General features: G+C 42.7%; 1 protein-coding gene across 1 annotated transcript in view; it reads right to left on the bottom strand.

Annotated features, from left to right (window-relative positions):
- LOC115355561 (cystine/glutamate transporter) overlaps positions 1-1,168 on the bottom strand; it is a 34,475-nt gene extending 33,307 nt beyond the window's left edge. Inside the window, exon 1 of the mRNA XM_030046419.1 lies at positions 1,152-1,168. Within this exon, the coding sequence (XP_029902279.1) occupies positions 1,152-1,168 (17 nt within the window). The remainder of the gene's footprint in view (positions 1-1,151) is intronic.
- Between the last annotated feature and the right edge of the window lie 14,630 nt (positions 1,169-15,798).

Genomic DNA, 15,798 nt, shown 5'->3' with positions numbered 1-15,798 from the left:
TAAAGATTTGAATTGTTTACGCTCTAATTCTCAGTTGATGCCTCACCTAAGTAGTGTAGAGAAAGAGTGAGCTGCTGTCGCTTACGAAGATTAGAAGATTAACAGATTTCTCCTTGAGATGAACGACTAGGAAGAAAGAACGATGAGGAAGATTAGTCTCATGCACTCCCACCCATCCCTTCTCTACCTGTGTATGACATGTTCACCACCAGCTCACAGCTGTAAATACATCTGGTGGCGCTGGCTAATGACAATCCAATCACCTGAGGGAGGGTGAAATTATATAGGCTATTGCCTCAGCAATAAGCCTGTTACTTTTACTGCTGTTGTGCTTTGAAGTCCTCTTCCGCCCAGCACTCTGCTCTTTGATATACAGCCATTTTCAGCATGGTTTACGGTGCCTTCTTTGACATATATGAGATATGATTGGTAACTTCATCATATCAACATGGCGCATCAGCGACAAAAGCCCAGCAGCATTAAAAATAGATAAGAGAGCTCAAACACAAATGTGGCGGCATATAAGATTGTAATTGCTCCTGGCGAACATTACATCACACCAGGGGTTGCTGTCGCCTCAGAGCTCCACTGATCTCTGCTGCAGTTCAAGGCAGAGCTATCTCTCATAACAGCCAGAGTTCCCTCATCTCTCTCTCTCTCTCTCTCTCTCTGTCTCTCTCTCTGTCTCTCTCTCTCTCCCCTCCACCCTGCTACAAAAAGTCAATTGGATTTCAAATTGCGGGGGAGCACACTCGATTAATATTTAACGGCTACAGCAGCCACGCTTGTCTCGCTGTCCATGTGAGGTATGGCGAGACCGACATACCTGGCCTCAGAGTCCTGGCACCGACCCCTGACGCATCGCTTCACCAAAATCTTCTGATGCCGTCACTTCCGAGCCATCATACCAGGTGGATTAGAAATCTCTCTATTAAATGAGAGAGAGAAGATTAAGTTGATGTTATAAAATTGAAGAAAGGGGAATGAATCTTACTGCAGTCAAAGCAGGTTAAAATGTCAGGAGGGTATACAGATCAGTTTTCGGCAGCACTTAGATCTAGATCTCTATCAAGACCCGCTCATTAATTTTCTTGCTTTTCACAGATATGATAAATATGATTTTATTCTTTGTCATTTTTGACCGATCTGACCTTTTGCTGCTGTCCATGATATCCTTTGGAGATCCTACCGCTGTGCACCAACCACTCCTGATTCCTTAATGCTGAAGTGGGCAAGTTTGCCCCTTGGCACCCAAGAGGCAGAGAGAGATTGCACAGCGGTTAGGAGTTTTTAAAGGATATCAGTAAACAGGACACTCGTTGGAACTAAATTTCCACTTGGAGGTGGTGAAGAAAATCTTTTTGAGGAGGGTTCGGCTATGACTGGTGAGTCCAGCTTTCCCAGGAGAGAGAAATCGCTTACGGCTGTTTAGGATAACAGTTTTGTTGTGTTCTGCTCTTGATTTGTCATTTGTAAAGAAACAGGCACAATTTCATTTTGGCACACAGGACGACTCTACGGTGCATTCAAGAAGAATGTGGTGATCTTCTCTGTGCCAAGCCCTTAGGAAGATGAATTTTTAAATATCAATCTTGCATATTTCAGCTTTGTAGGTGCAATATCTCAATTTCCTACTGTCCTGCACCTAGACCTAAAAATGTCCTTGTATCCACTGCATTTCATAAGGCTTTTGATCAAGGTGCTGAGATTTCTTCCTTTCAAAACTCATTCTCTGGCTTTCGGATTCTTTTTTGGCACAAAAACCCACACACCGGTCCTGAGAAATGACATTTCCCATCCAGCAAGGCTTTGTTGTCAAGACGGAGCTCTTTCAGTGTTAAGGTCAACAGGGGCAGAAAGAGACACAGATAGCAGCAGATAGACAGAGACAGACAGAAAGAGAAAGAGAGAGAGAGCGCGACGGAAAAGAGAGACCATCTTTGTTGGGACCCGTGTCACTCTATGTAAAAAGTGTGAGCTCCGTCAGCTGGCCTCATCTGACGCTGCCGTTTCCTGACAGAGGTGTCGCTTCAATTAACTTTGTGCCATCCGAAATACAAGGCGATCTGATTCAGGCTGCCAGCTCTTTGTCTGCATTCATTTCTTTCTCCTCTCCTTCATCCCGTTCTCTCTGCGCAGAAGGGAAAGGTGTGGAGCTTGTGACCATCCTCCCCAAATGATTTCATTAGCTCAAATGCACAAAACATAACACGAATCTTTGCACATGCACATGTCAAAACAAACTCGTACAAACTCACTCATATACATGCACACACACACACTAATATATACACACATGCACACCTTATCTATATTTCAACTGAGAGTAGACTGATAATCACTAGCTGGGAGACTGTTGCTATTTCAGTCATCTTTCAGCGAATATTTTTCTGTTTGAAGTGCTTTCACTTGCTTAGTCAGTGGGTCATTTTGTGCACAGCTACACTCTAATTCTGGCAAATAAGCCCATCCAGCCTATCCACTCTTTATTCAAACAATTAAACATCATAGTTAGACACAGACATTTTCAACACCTCTGTGCCACATCATCCCCAGCACAAAGAGTGTTTGCTAGAGTAAAATAAAACGCCGCTCATGAGGAGTAGTTACTAATATGATTCCGCGGCCACGGGGTTGTAAATGTGAACATCGCCGTAATCTTTGGTCTCTCCCGTTTAACGAGGTTAGCAGTGAATGCTAATGAATGTGAATCAATTAGTCTGTCGAGAAATGTCAACGTACGGCTGTGTCGTAATAACTGTTATGGCATGGCTGTTGTCACACGCCCTAGAAGACAGGTCAAGCCTTAACGCTGCATCAGTGTCTTTGTTTTCCAGCGTGGGTATGGGAGATGACTGCAGTATTGATTAAAGGGGCAATAAGTACAATTTTTAATGACCTACGGCACAAAATGACCATAATACACCTGGAGGTGGTCAAAAAGGTTGTTAATTAATACCAATTATACAACAATTACGTTGCCAGGTGCTGAGATTTCTGACCTTCAAAACGTACTTTCAGGAATATGATTCCTCATAATATGTCTTTGGTAATGTTAAATTCTCCAGTTACTGTTGCTGTATGGGTACTAGCAGTGGGTGGGGTGATAAATTAGTAAGTAAGGCTGTTAAACCTGTCTTCCTCTTTAAGAGCTTACTCAGCCCACACAGTAATACTTTTGGATGAATCAAACAGTTATGTGGTTTATATTTATCGTTATTTATTATTATTTACAGATTTAATGCTTCTTTCTAAAAATGCTCAGCCCACTACAGGCCTAAAGGAAAGTTCCAGAAAATGCCACACAAACATTTCCACTTATATAACACATTACTGGTGTGTCATAATCATAATCATAATCCCTGAGCAAATCAAAGCTAACTAACTAAAAACCTACCTAATTTTATTGATTTCCGCTTTCCTGTCTTGTCTGCAGCTGTAACACACACTCACATACACACAAACAAAGGGAGAGAACGAAAGAACGCAGTTCACTCAAGCGCCAGACACCCTGAACTAAATCCCGCTGATTCTGACAATTCTGTCAGCTTTACAGATATTTCACACAGCAAAAGCTTTGATTCCCATTTCAAGACTATGAGATAAATATACACTGTAACTAAAACGAATCAAAGAGGTGCTTCAGCTGAAATTCCAACATTGGTTTTGTGCTTTTAGACGAGCGTTACAAATCTTTGGAGAATCGGATCCTGGGGAAAAAAAAGAAAAGAAATAAATGTTACATCACTTTCCCCTCAAAACAGACCGTCAGTAAGACATCTCAGATTTGGTTTTTGACTGGGCATGAAACGAGAGGAGTGGATTGCCTCCATCAGCAGACAAGTCGTTCCTCAGAGATGTATTCTGACAACACGGCAACAGGGAAAATATATGCATTTAAAATCATCCACATCCTGATTAAGGTTGATTTTTCATATTAACCGAGGAGTCTTTTTTGCATCAAAATACATTTTGATGCATCTGTGCGCTATTGTATCTTTACGTTCTATGTCTAAACCAGAACATGTCTCCCGACAGCTCATTAACCTGAGAAATTACTCATGTTTTGACATTCCCCTCTCATTATATTGCTGTCTATCATCCCTGTAGTGTCTGAACACTCGGTAGTGAATGGAAAGAGGGTGGACGGGCATTTCTAAAGGCTTCATGTTGACTGATGAACTGTTTACACCTTCCATTGCTGGAGGAAGGACGCTGGGCTTACAGTCAGGATAAATCCTTGGATTTTCTTTCTGCATTTAAGAGGTGGAACTACTCAAACCCCAGAGTTTGAAAACAGCAAAACTGATGGGTGTGGGGATATGGGGTGTGTGCTTTGAGCCGTCACACTGTCAGGCGGATGTGTGTTATGGTGCAGTTAACGTTGCTTTTTGGGCGGGACGGAAAGCAGATAAAAAGATTTAGAGGGGTTCAGACACCTGTAATCCCTTTCAGCCGTGCTTCTCTAACGTATCTCACACTCTGGCCCCAACTCATCTCCGTTATCACCTGTATCAAGCAGGGTAGCAGCATGGTGTTGGCAGCACCCTCCATTTGTGATCCCCAGCCCTAAAACATAGGTTCAAGAAAGCAATAAAGATAGCAGACCTCTGACAGCTCTGGCTTTGAACAGCCTGCTGCTGATATACGCTGATTTGTGTTTTATTAACCCTGATAGAGAGGGTAAATCACTGGAGGATTTGTCGGGCTGTGCAGGAACAGGGCAGGAGGAATGGGGGAACTCATGATGGACTTTCAAATATAGAAGTCTGAAAAAAAAAAAAACATCTTAACAGGTGTGGAACATGTCAGGCTTGATAATACACAATTTCTTTGATCTTCTCTGAAACAACCTGGAGAGGCGGGGAACCCTGCCAGGAAAAGCGCAGGCATCTCTCCCTGGAGCATGTGAGTGAATTTTCTCAGCTGTCATGTCATATGGACGGCTGTTTACATTAACATTTATTCATAAATATTAACCAATGCGCAAACTCCCTCCATCACCCCCGGCAAACATTTACATCAGCAATTTTTGTTGAATGGAAGCCCTACACTGATGAGTGTGTGTCTTCTTTAATTGGCTGCAAGGAGCCCGACTGCTCAGCCTTTCCAGTGGCGGCGAGATCATTGAGATTTTGATGGGAGATTTGCACACACAAACCCTGCATGTGAAAGAGTCCATTTGCATGACGCGAGGGGGAGGGGAAGTAGCTTAATGACATTCGCACGTTTAGTGTGTCAAGCTATGAGGAGGAGGATTAGACGTGAGTGGCGTCACTGGTCTCTTTTTATAGCTCTCTTTTTATAGCAGCTTCTTGATTCCTTTATCACTTTGATCATTGCCATTTTAATATCCTTTTCAGTAACAGCGGTTAGTTTTTGAAAATGTTATCAGTAAAAAAGGCAGAGTGGTCAAAGAGCCATCTCACAAATCCCAGATTTAGGTTTTGCCTGTCAGCATGGCAAGCTTGTCACTCTCTCTGAATTTTCAGATGTAGCAGGTTCTCATCACCTGGCTGCATTCCTTGTATATACAGGCTTGTACTCACACCTGCAGGGAAATTAATGTGAAGTGATATGACACTGTGGTAAAGAGCACCAGGGCCACAGCAGGTACTGGAGGTAAGATCCTATAGGAAAAGCCAAGTGCATTAAGAATAAACCGCTGTATTGAAGTTATCATGCACAGGGAAAAGATGAGAGTGCAGCATTCATCCGTGGATAATCTTTGCATGTGTCATCCTGCCTATACCGTGTGTGTGTATGTGTGTGTGCGCATGCATGTGCATGACAAATGTCTGGACAGACAAATCAAACAGTGGATACATATTGAATTCTGTAAAGATATTGTTGAATGTAATATATATATAAAAAAAATATATATATGAAGGATGCCCTGCAGAAGTGTCCACAGCTCCTTACCTTTAACATCAATTTCTGAGCAGTTATCCAATTTCTTCATGACCCACAAGCTTGATGTGTGTGTGTTTCACTTCAGAGGAGGACCGGCACTCCACCACTTTGCGATGTGTGTTGTTTTGGCAGTTAATCAGAGAAGAGAAAAAGGAGTAGGAGAAAAAGCTGGGATGGCAACAGAGAGCAAGAGGTAACTGAAAGCACTTATTCCAAGGTACAGTCTTAGCATCCCTAGCAGTTTCTCAACACATGTCTAGATATGTTTTGGATCACTTTGGACATAAAGCCCCCACAAGCCTAACAGCCTGATGCAGGATAAATTTCCATGTATTAATTATGTGATACATGATTACAGATAAATGCAGTGATAGTGTCATGCAAACTATTTCAACACACCACGCCCTGCTGGGCCATAGAGAGGTACAGTAGATACACAAGGCTTACGTGGCACATGCCAGATTCAGCACCATGGACAGCGACACCAGCAGCTTGTCAGTCTAACTCACTTTCAGCACCAGAGGGGCAAAAATGCAGACAAGGCAAGTCTGTCCTTTGTGTCCAACCTGTAAAACAGCTTTTGAAGGCATAGAGAAAGCATGAATATACAGAAAACAACTCTAATCAACTCTATACAATTTCAAGCTTCCTGATGGCCTTATGATTCCGGTAAGTGAAGACACACAAGGCACTACAATACTGTGGTGTTATCCAGGTTATCCAAGCTCTGTTATATTTGATGAGCAGGGACAGTTTGTTCTTCTTTGAATCATCATGCAGTCCTATAGAGGTGCAAGATAATAGAGGGTGAGCTGTTGAAATGGGCAGTATGAATGTGGTGCATTTTTTTCCACACGCCACTAATTTAAAATATACTCCAGAAAATAACATAAAAGTCTGCTAAAGTCAAAATTTCAAACTTTTGACAGGAAATAGCTGAGTGAGGGGGTGAGCCCATGAGAGACAATGTTTGTTCCTATACGCTCGTTTCCTGTTCCGCTTTATTGATTTTTCCAACCACTGGTAAACAAGCCCTGTTATGAATTCAGACCCTCAAACTCACTTGTATATTTTCAATCACAAGATTGCTTAACAAACTTCCAGGGAGGAAATTGCATCTGAAGGACAAGATCAAGTCAATTAGTGAATTTCAAAGCTTTATCACTCATGGGCAGCAAGTAAGTCAGAGCTCTCCTTAAATGGTCATCATGAACCTTATGGTATTATCAATACTTCTTACATCAAAGAACATAAACTGGAAAATAAACACTCAATCATGACGAGCAGCTTTTAAGTGTGCTTTTAAGTACCATTTCTGCATTATTATGACTTATGTGGGGAAAGTTGTCACTGGAAATCAAACCATATAGATGACCACTGCTAAGGTGTAACTCAAAGTGATGTGTGGTGTTCCTTAGATAGATAGATAGATAGATAGATAGATAGATAGATAGATAGATTTATTGATTGTCAGTGCCATTCTGACTGTACCAGACCACTGGTTCTCAGGCTGGGGTCACAGAAACTGCATGGTACCAGCAGCAACATGAGGAATGCTGCCACCATTGGTGTACATCCTCACTGATCTGATATGGATCCTTGGGGCAAAATCTCATCCAACTCTGGCCTGTGACCTGTGTGTCTGATTCCAGGTCTGAATTCTGTGTGTGAGCTGGTTGCTGTCACACTGGTAGACCATTTCTCAGATATGTTGGAGAAATGCTGGCCTTGATGTAATTGCCAGCGCAGCCTCAATTACTACACATTTGATTTCAAACCTGGCAGAGACCAACTGTGTGAGAAACGAAGGTGGGCGCATATAGGCTACAGCAGCTTCGGGCTGTTTCACTAATTCTTGGGGAAGAAAAAAAAAAAAGTTTTACACAGGTTTTTAAACGAGCTTACTGGTTCCTGGCTATTCCCACGAATAGGTTTTTGTCGCAACTGCTTCTTGGAATAAAGAATAAGGAATAAAACAAGGCTTGTTTAGTATTTATTTATTTACATTTTTTTTTACACATTCTGAACGAAATAGACACTTATGTTGGCCGTAATGTGTATGGTTATCTATTATTGATTGTTTGTTTTTTGTTTTTTGTAGGCTATGGGCTAATTTTGTCTTCTTAATTGATTGAATGTATTGCTTTTGAAACTGTGTACTCTCTAAAAAAAGGTTATTATTTTTATTATTATGAGTTGAAATAGTAATATCCAGTCGCAGTAGTGACAGTAGAAGAATTTGTAGTACCCTAGTGGTAGTACTAATAGTAGTAGGAATTAGTATTATCAGGAGCCGTGTAAGGAGGGAGAATTGAACAGCTGCAACTTTAAGACTCCGCTCACCTCCCCTCCGTCAGCTCCGACAATGGTCTTTTCCAGCTCCGCTTATCACAGCAGAATTTGTAACATTCCATATTTTTTTTTTACCGGCGTGTATAGCCGCAAAATCAAATGTCAGTACCTGAAACGGCGAAATTTATGACTCTCCTTGCTCCTTTTTGACAATGCCAGCGGTGGGGACCAGCCGCGCCTTTGTGATCGGAGCTTTGGCGTCGCTGCTTGTTTGCACTGAAGAAGCCTCCTAGGATTGTCCGCTTGATGGTATAGCTTGCAGAGACTGCAGTTGTCATTGATCCGCTGCAAGAGCCCCTGCTGATAGTAAAGGAATAAACTGTGAGTATGCACACTGTTGCCGGTGGTATTGCAATGACCTACATTGCCCTGCTCCCGCGGCTCAAGGTGATTTTTCTATAGTGCACTGTTCACATCCTCAACTCTGGACTGATGTGTGTGATATTGCAGGAGTGGGAGGGTCCTGCGTGGATGAATGCATGGTACATGTATGTATAACCAACACATTTTGTATTTGCGTTGACATTGTGAGGGTCTGTAGAAAACACGGCCGGCTGTCACAGTGGAGAGACAGAGGAGAGAGTTAAAGGGGGGCGGGATGCAGACTGGAGAGGATTGCATGATGTAATGCACTTGAGACAATAGCCAAGGATTCTCCCCAATTATCATTTCAGAAGATGAGGGGAGGATGTTACAGTAGTGCAACGACGCGATCAGCACCGCATTCAGGTCGCCTTGGCATGTGTCTGCGGTTAGTGACAGTGAAAAGAGGAGCTGTCATGAGAGGAACAGCTGCCCCTCCTATAAACAATATTATCAGCAGCTATTACAGAGGTGCAAGGAGGAAGAGTGCACGAAACAGTCCTCTCTTTCGCTCCCTCTCTGCATCTATCATGATAAGCACACACATGTATGGTAGTTGGGAATGAATGAAAACACACACACCTATACATACATACACACACAAGTGCTTGCATGGTTGAGTGCTAGAAGGATATTGCCATACACTACGTTGTTGGGAAAGTTGTGAAATCGTCTCTCCTTAATAAATGAATATTCCCTATCAGTATGTTAGGGAATAGTGGAATACGATTTGTATTCAAATGCATTACACCTGTATGCAAGTAAGTTAGTGGCACTGAGCGCCTGCAAAGTGTAACTGCGAGCGCTTAATGTAACACAGCTATGCAAAGGCCAAATGCTTAATTTAATGGCTTTCCATAAAAGAGTGTGACTTTGCAGTGATGTACCTCAATCATGCAAATATAACTCCACTGCCTATTAATACATCTGGCTTGCAGACAAAGCTTTTATTGCCCTGGGGTGTCGTGTGGAGGGGTGGATACCTACAGTACCTGTGGCAGGCAGAGAGCAGCTTTTATGTGTATGAAGTGATGGTTTAAGGGCTGCTTTTATGGCCCAGTTTTCATTACGGCCAAAGCTTTGGCTCTCAGGATGGTAAAGTGCCCAGTTTGCCATTGAAATGCATGGAAACTGTGGTCAGTACAGTGCAAATCAGATATGACCTGGTCTTTATTGCTTTTTTTCTTTTCCTTTTTTTTTTTTTTTTTTTTTTGCTCACCTCGATCTGTGTTCTTATTCAATCTGTATCGATTGATGGTTTGCATGACCTTGCCGCAGGGGATTGTGGGTGCTGTTAAAGGCTACTCTCTATCCTTTCATGCTTTCATGTGAGCACACAAATTCTCATTCACACAACCTACAAACGCACATGGGCCCACACTCACAGAGACACCCACACACCCACCCACACACTCACACACACGCACAAATGCAGCTGATACAGATTCTCCCTCATTTGCCCTCCCCCCTCTCTCTCTCTCTCACACACACACTCGCTGATACATGCTCAGATGCTCACACACAGGTGGAGGTACTTGCACAGTCAGAGACAAATGCTCACACACACATGCACACAGGCATGATGTACAGCTTCGTCTCCCATGCCCACTTCCCTAATGGCATAACTGCACATATTCTCAGTCTCACACACTTCATACTACTCAGGCGGTTAGTGTTCAGTAGAAGGTGGGAGCGATAACAGAATAAATGAAAACAGCACTCTGCAGTTTTAATAAATTACAAATGCATTCACTATTCATTACTTACCAAATTGCCATTCAGCTGATCTTGATTTACATTTTGCTATATGAGTTCATTAGGACTGGGTGACTTGGACTTATTGAATATCTGAGGAAACAAAGCAACAGTTTAACTGGATGTTGACTCCATTGCAGATTGCATAAGTTTGAGGCTTACTTTTCCAATATTATTGCCTTTCTGCATTGCATATTGCACCTATCATGATTTTCCCCCAAACTGTGTCAGTTAGCATCAGCTTTACACTGCCCACATGCATGACGGCTGCACACATCAGCCCAGCATATCATGACCAGGTTGGTGTTGCCTTGCAGTGTTGGAGAAGAGTCCCATTTTTGCTCCAGCTACTCGGTAGAATCCCATTTCAGTGCTGTGTTCCATTGGCAGTGATGAGATTGGACAGAGTTGAATTTTCTTGGCAGGCCATCCCCCTGTTTGTCTGAAATCTATCTGCTGCGGGGTGCCATATGAATGGGATTTCTCAGCACTATGAGTGTACCATGCAATCTGGCCTGTTCCATTCACAAAAACGCTGTGTCACTCTTTTCCCACCTGTCGGCGCGGTATGGATGCCAAAGTGGGAAAGAGCGCCCGGCAATAGTTTTTCCATTACCTTTAAGCTCTTCATCAAAGCCGTCTGCGGATGCACTTTATGCTCAGACGCATGCCAAGAAATCAAACACAGACGTTATTTAAAAGTGGAATTTCCCAGTAGTCAGCTCCCCTGTGGACAGCAAAGCAAGGTATGTAATCAGTCCACTGATGCAAGTCAAGTGCGTTATCATTGAAACAATTTGCCGTGACATTGTCATTCATGTGGCGACGAGCTGAGCTTGAATGAACCTAATAGGGTGTTTCAAGCCTCTGAAAAGTTGTCTTTGCATTTCATTCAAGATTAGGCCCTTAATGTTGCTTGAATTGTCTTGTGTTGCTTGTTTCTAAAAGGCCATCGCCTTACTTAATGAGTTAAAGAATTTATGAATTGCAAGGTTGTTGATAACACGCCTTTTAAAGACACTATTAATAATACCAGTTTTAGTCTAGTCTCTTCACAAGTCAGCTCCACAAATACATACAATAATATAGCTTATCTCCAAAGCCACAGAGTGTAGCGTTCGGTCCTGCGCCTATTCCACGCGCCTGCCCTCTCCGCGTGTCTTTTGATGTTCCCAGGTGGTGAATAGTGCTGAATCGCCTCACATGGCCATACTGCTCAGGAACATACTGCTGTTGTGTGTGGTGCTCCTTATCTACTTGCACAATTGTTCCCATTAATGAGATTAACTGAAGACATTCAGGAAATTAGCCTCGGCTTGCCGATTCGCACTTGCCAAAGTGGAGTGGCTCTACATAAGTGGCAGAAACTACAGCTGTCCCATACAGATAGTTTGCCGCCTAATGCAGTTTGACTCAGGGAGACTCTCGAGCACCGGTGGCTTCCTTTATTTTTGTCGTGTCTGTCTGTCTTCACTGTTTTCTAAGTATAGATTGTCAACTATAAGATATGCGTTCCTTGCAGATGCTGCCCTCAGCTGAATAGAAATCACCCCAGACGGGAATCGTACACAAGCAAAATCATTTTTTACAGTTGATTTCACAGAGAATGGGAATGACCGCAGCTGTTAATCACTTTGGTCAAATTAAATCCTTCTGTCTCCAGAACAGCCACGTTTTCAAGAACTGATAAAAACTCGGGGACATTCCCGTAGGTGGCTATGCATTTTTGAACATTTTGAAATGGATTTGAAATTGGTTTCATAGGCCCATGGGTCCTGGAACTTGCCGAGTGTTGAAAAGAAAATATACCACCAAAATTGTTGAGTTGAGGTTTTCCCATGATCAAAGGGCTATGCTGAGGGGTTTTTATCATGTTCAGCTTTTCTTATGTCTTTGTGTTGCTTGTGAGTTTCCCCAGCAAGTGTCCGCTGCCTGCTAGACTGCAGTTTGAAGACATGTGTCTGGGGTCTGATGGGGCTTTGCAGCTTGGAAAAAAGTCTTTGGAAATGCTGCACTGATTGGGAAGAAAACCTCTCTCCTATCCGCCTGAATAATTAATTGATTGGCATATGGCGTGGAGAGAAAAGCCCAATGATCCCTGCCTGTCTGTGTGTGTGTTTCTCATTGCATCCGTGGCTCACAATTGAGCATGCTGCTGTCCCTCCTTACCCTGCTTCCTGCATAATTTTAGTCTCACATTTAACATCTTTAACCAGCCACATTAAATTCACACACTTAAGCTGAATCTTGTTTACACAACACTCCTTAGTCTGTTCCTGCCATACCCATTTCCCCCCTCTACAAGGATTGTAATGGATAAAATCTTACATATCCATTATTAGACATGCATTTATGCTAAGCCAGAGTTCGACACGCTAGAGGAATTTGAGGGCAGATTTCTTGGTGTACATTATCATAATGTTGTGCCATGATGTTGCATTGCAGACTCCTACTTGTGCATGTCACAGCACTCTATAAGTAATTGTTCTATTTTAGGCTCTGTGATTATATCTGTTGTCCAATAGCTATTTTCATGAGGGTCAAATTGGAAGTTCTGGCATTAGCAATTGGCAGTGAGCTTCTAGCAGTGCAAGGTAGAAAACCTCTGCATCCCAGCTCATGGCCATAAGAGCCATCCGCCTAACTATATTGCCTCAGATCCTTCATAGTGTCCAGTGTGGGTGATTGGTGTTAGTTTATCTATCCACAGGGATCGGGTTCACACAAACTCGTACTTGTCATCACCACTGCCCGCCTGCTCCACACTAGGAGGAAACTAATGACTGTTATGCCCACACATGCTCTTCAGTGACAATATGGCAAACGGTTTGTCAGAGGAACAGCAGATTCTGCCCACAAAGGTAGAAAAAATAGTGAGGAACCCGCTGGTGGCTTATTGCAGCTGTGCGCTGTGAGCTTGGATGGAGCAGGCGCATTTCTGTTGTTTTATTAAATCTCAAAATTAACCGAGGAGGCCAGCTTAATGCGTTTTAAACAGCACAATTAAGTGGCTATGGCTTGCATTGATGTGATATGGTTTGCTTTTAGTTTTCAGGATTGCTGCTTTAATTGTCCAAGCGGATCAGGCAATGTACTGTCATTCCGTATCTATTGATTTTTCTTGGACAGTAGAAATGATTTAGGGAGGCAGTCACGGTGAGATCAAAGCACAGGAACAGGACATGGGGGAATCATATGTGCTATCATGAAGCAACAAAGCATTCCCAATAACCAATTTAATGCACTTTAATACTGTGAAAAAAAAAAAAAAAAAAACAGCTGTTGGTGATAAACCTTGCATTTCCAGGTTCCATGTTGTTGTGTGGAGCTGAATTTTTTTTTTTTTTTTCACCTGCAGATTATGGATAATGGATATACATGGATAACATGACGTTACAGTACACTGATACATACAGTGGAGTTTGATAGCAGCTGCCTAAAACATGAACAGTAATGCCAGGTTTTCACCATTTTGCTCCAGTAGTTCATACACAGGGAAATCCATCAGTTTCTCCACCAGCAACAGCCTCAGGAGAACAGAATGCAGTGCGACCACAAGACATGTGCTCTGAGTAAAGGACGTGACTCTTGTTTTTTCTTGAATAGAAAAGCTGTTCCTCTGCTATCGCTATCATTATTGATCTCTCCACTTACCCATGAAATCCACAGCTGCCACAAGTTCACATCCCTTCTCTGGGAGTTGTTGAAAGGCACTCTGGGAAATGTGGGAAATCGCTAAATGAAGTCAAAGTTAGTAATAGGAGCAGAAGCTGATGAGTCAGCTTAATTGGATGCAACAAAGAAGTCAATTCTCATCAGAGGATAACTCCTGGAATGCATTGAACCTCACAGATTGAGGATATGTAACAATGTACAAGTATCCAAGGGTGGATTTTGCTTGTAGCAGCGACCACATGGATATCAGACACTGCATAGCAAGCTTATTGGCCCGAACTCTGTTTTTTTTTTTTTGTTTTTTTTAAATCATTATTATGCACTACCTGATTCCAAATATGGATGGACTTTTTATGCCGACAGCACCTTTAATTAGTGTGCTCTTCCCACACAGAATTTACGAGGACTGAGCAAGGGTCAGAAAAAATCGCTACCATCCACTTAAAATGCACCACTGCCACCCCAGTCTGTCCGCCTGCTCTCCCAGTGAATTGCTGGCATGTGCGGAGTGTCCAGCCAAGCAGCGCGTGGGCTCGGTCTCTCAGGTCTAAACGGCAGCGGATGGTTGCTGAATGGTGAACTGGTGGGAGTCTGGCCGGGTGCCTGGAGCAGATACAGGAGACCCCAGCCTCCTGCCAGAGACCACACTGAGAGACAGACCTGCCATTATTACTCACTAGAGAGGCGACCAGCTCTGGGAAATGCAATATTTAACTTGCACTTGAATTGATTTGGTATGGGTGACACTTAATGTGTACACTAAACACTATAAACACTCAAAATGGGTATTAACTGCTTTGTGCTTGGGGTTGTGCTTACTAAGGCTTTCGGAATGTTACCTTGTAGTGTGAGTGTACCCACTGACTAAAAAAATAATTTAAAAAAGGCCACTATTATAATCAGTTTTTTTTTTTTTAGAAGTTGAAAGGGCTTATGAATGGGTGATGTTGAATTGCCATATAATTCAGTGACATAATTATGTAATTATACATTCTAAAATGTATAGTGTCAGTCATCAGCTTCACTATCTCATATTGCTAAAAATATGTTTTTGTTTCCATTCGGGTTCCCAGTCGTTTCCATTCAGGTGCCCTTGTATCTCACCGTGTTGAGTGTGCACCTTGTAACACTAAAGCGAAGCTGCAGCTTCCTGGGTTCAAATCCGGCCTTTGCTGCATGCTGTCCCCTCTCTCTGCCCTGTCTTTCCTGTCTCTCTCTGCACTGTGACTGTCTAACAAAGCAGAAATGCTGAAACAAAAAATATTAACAGATAAATAATTTGTTTCCGTAGAGTTGCATGCATTTCCATGGAGTTACAAGCATTAAAACACACTATCACCAATAATAATCAGCTATAGCTAGCCGTAGAAAGAACAAAGAAGAAAACTGTAGAATGCTAAATAACTGATTAGTAATTGTTCCATGTAAACACCATATCCAGACTTAGATTTTAGCTGGCCTCATTTTCAGAACATTTATGTGCATGTAAACACACTCACTGTGGCCCATGGCCTCTCGTGGCTTATCGCTGAATAATATGACTGTGAAATGTGTTGATGCAGGCCTGACTCGAGCCTGTGAACCGTCAGATCGACAGCGTTGGCTCCTGAGCCTTTCTGAAGTCCCTCAGGAATATCGGAACATGGCTTCGGATATTCACTATAGCATAGATATGGTGTATTACGCAACCAGAGCTGGGCTGGCCCATTAAACAGCACAAGCGTGAAATCTGGGGCAGAA

The sequence above is a fragment of the Myripristis murdjan genome, chromosome 23 (genome assembly GCF_902150065.1).
Source record: "Myripristis murdjan chromosome 23, fMyrMur1.1, whole genome shotgun sequence".
Taxonomy (NCBI): Eukaryota; Metazoa; Chordata; class Actinopteri; order Holocentriformes; family Holocentridae; genus Myripristis; species Myripristis murdjan.
This window is presented reverse-complemented; position numbering and strand designations above follow the sequence as displayed.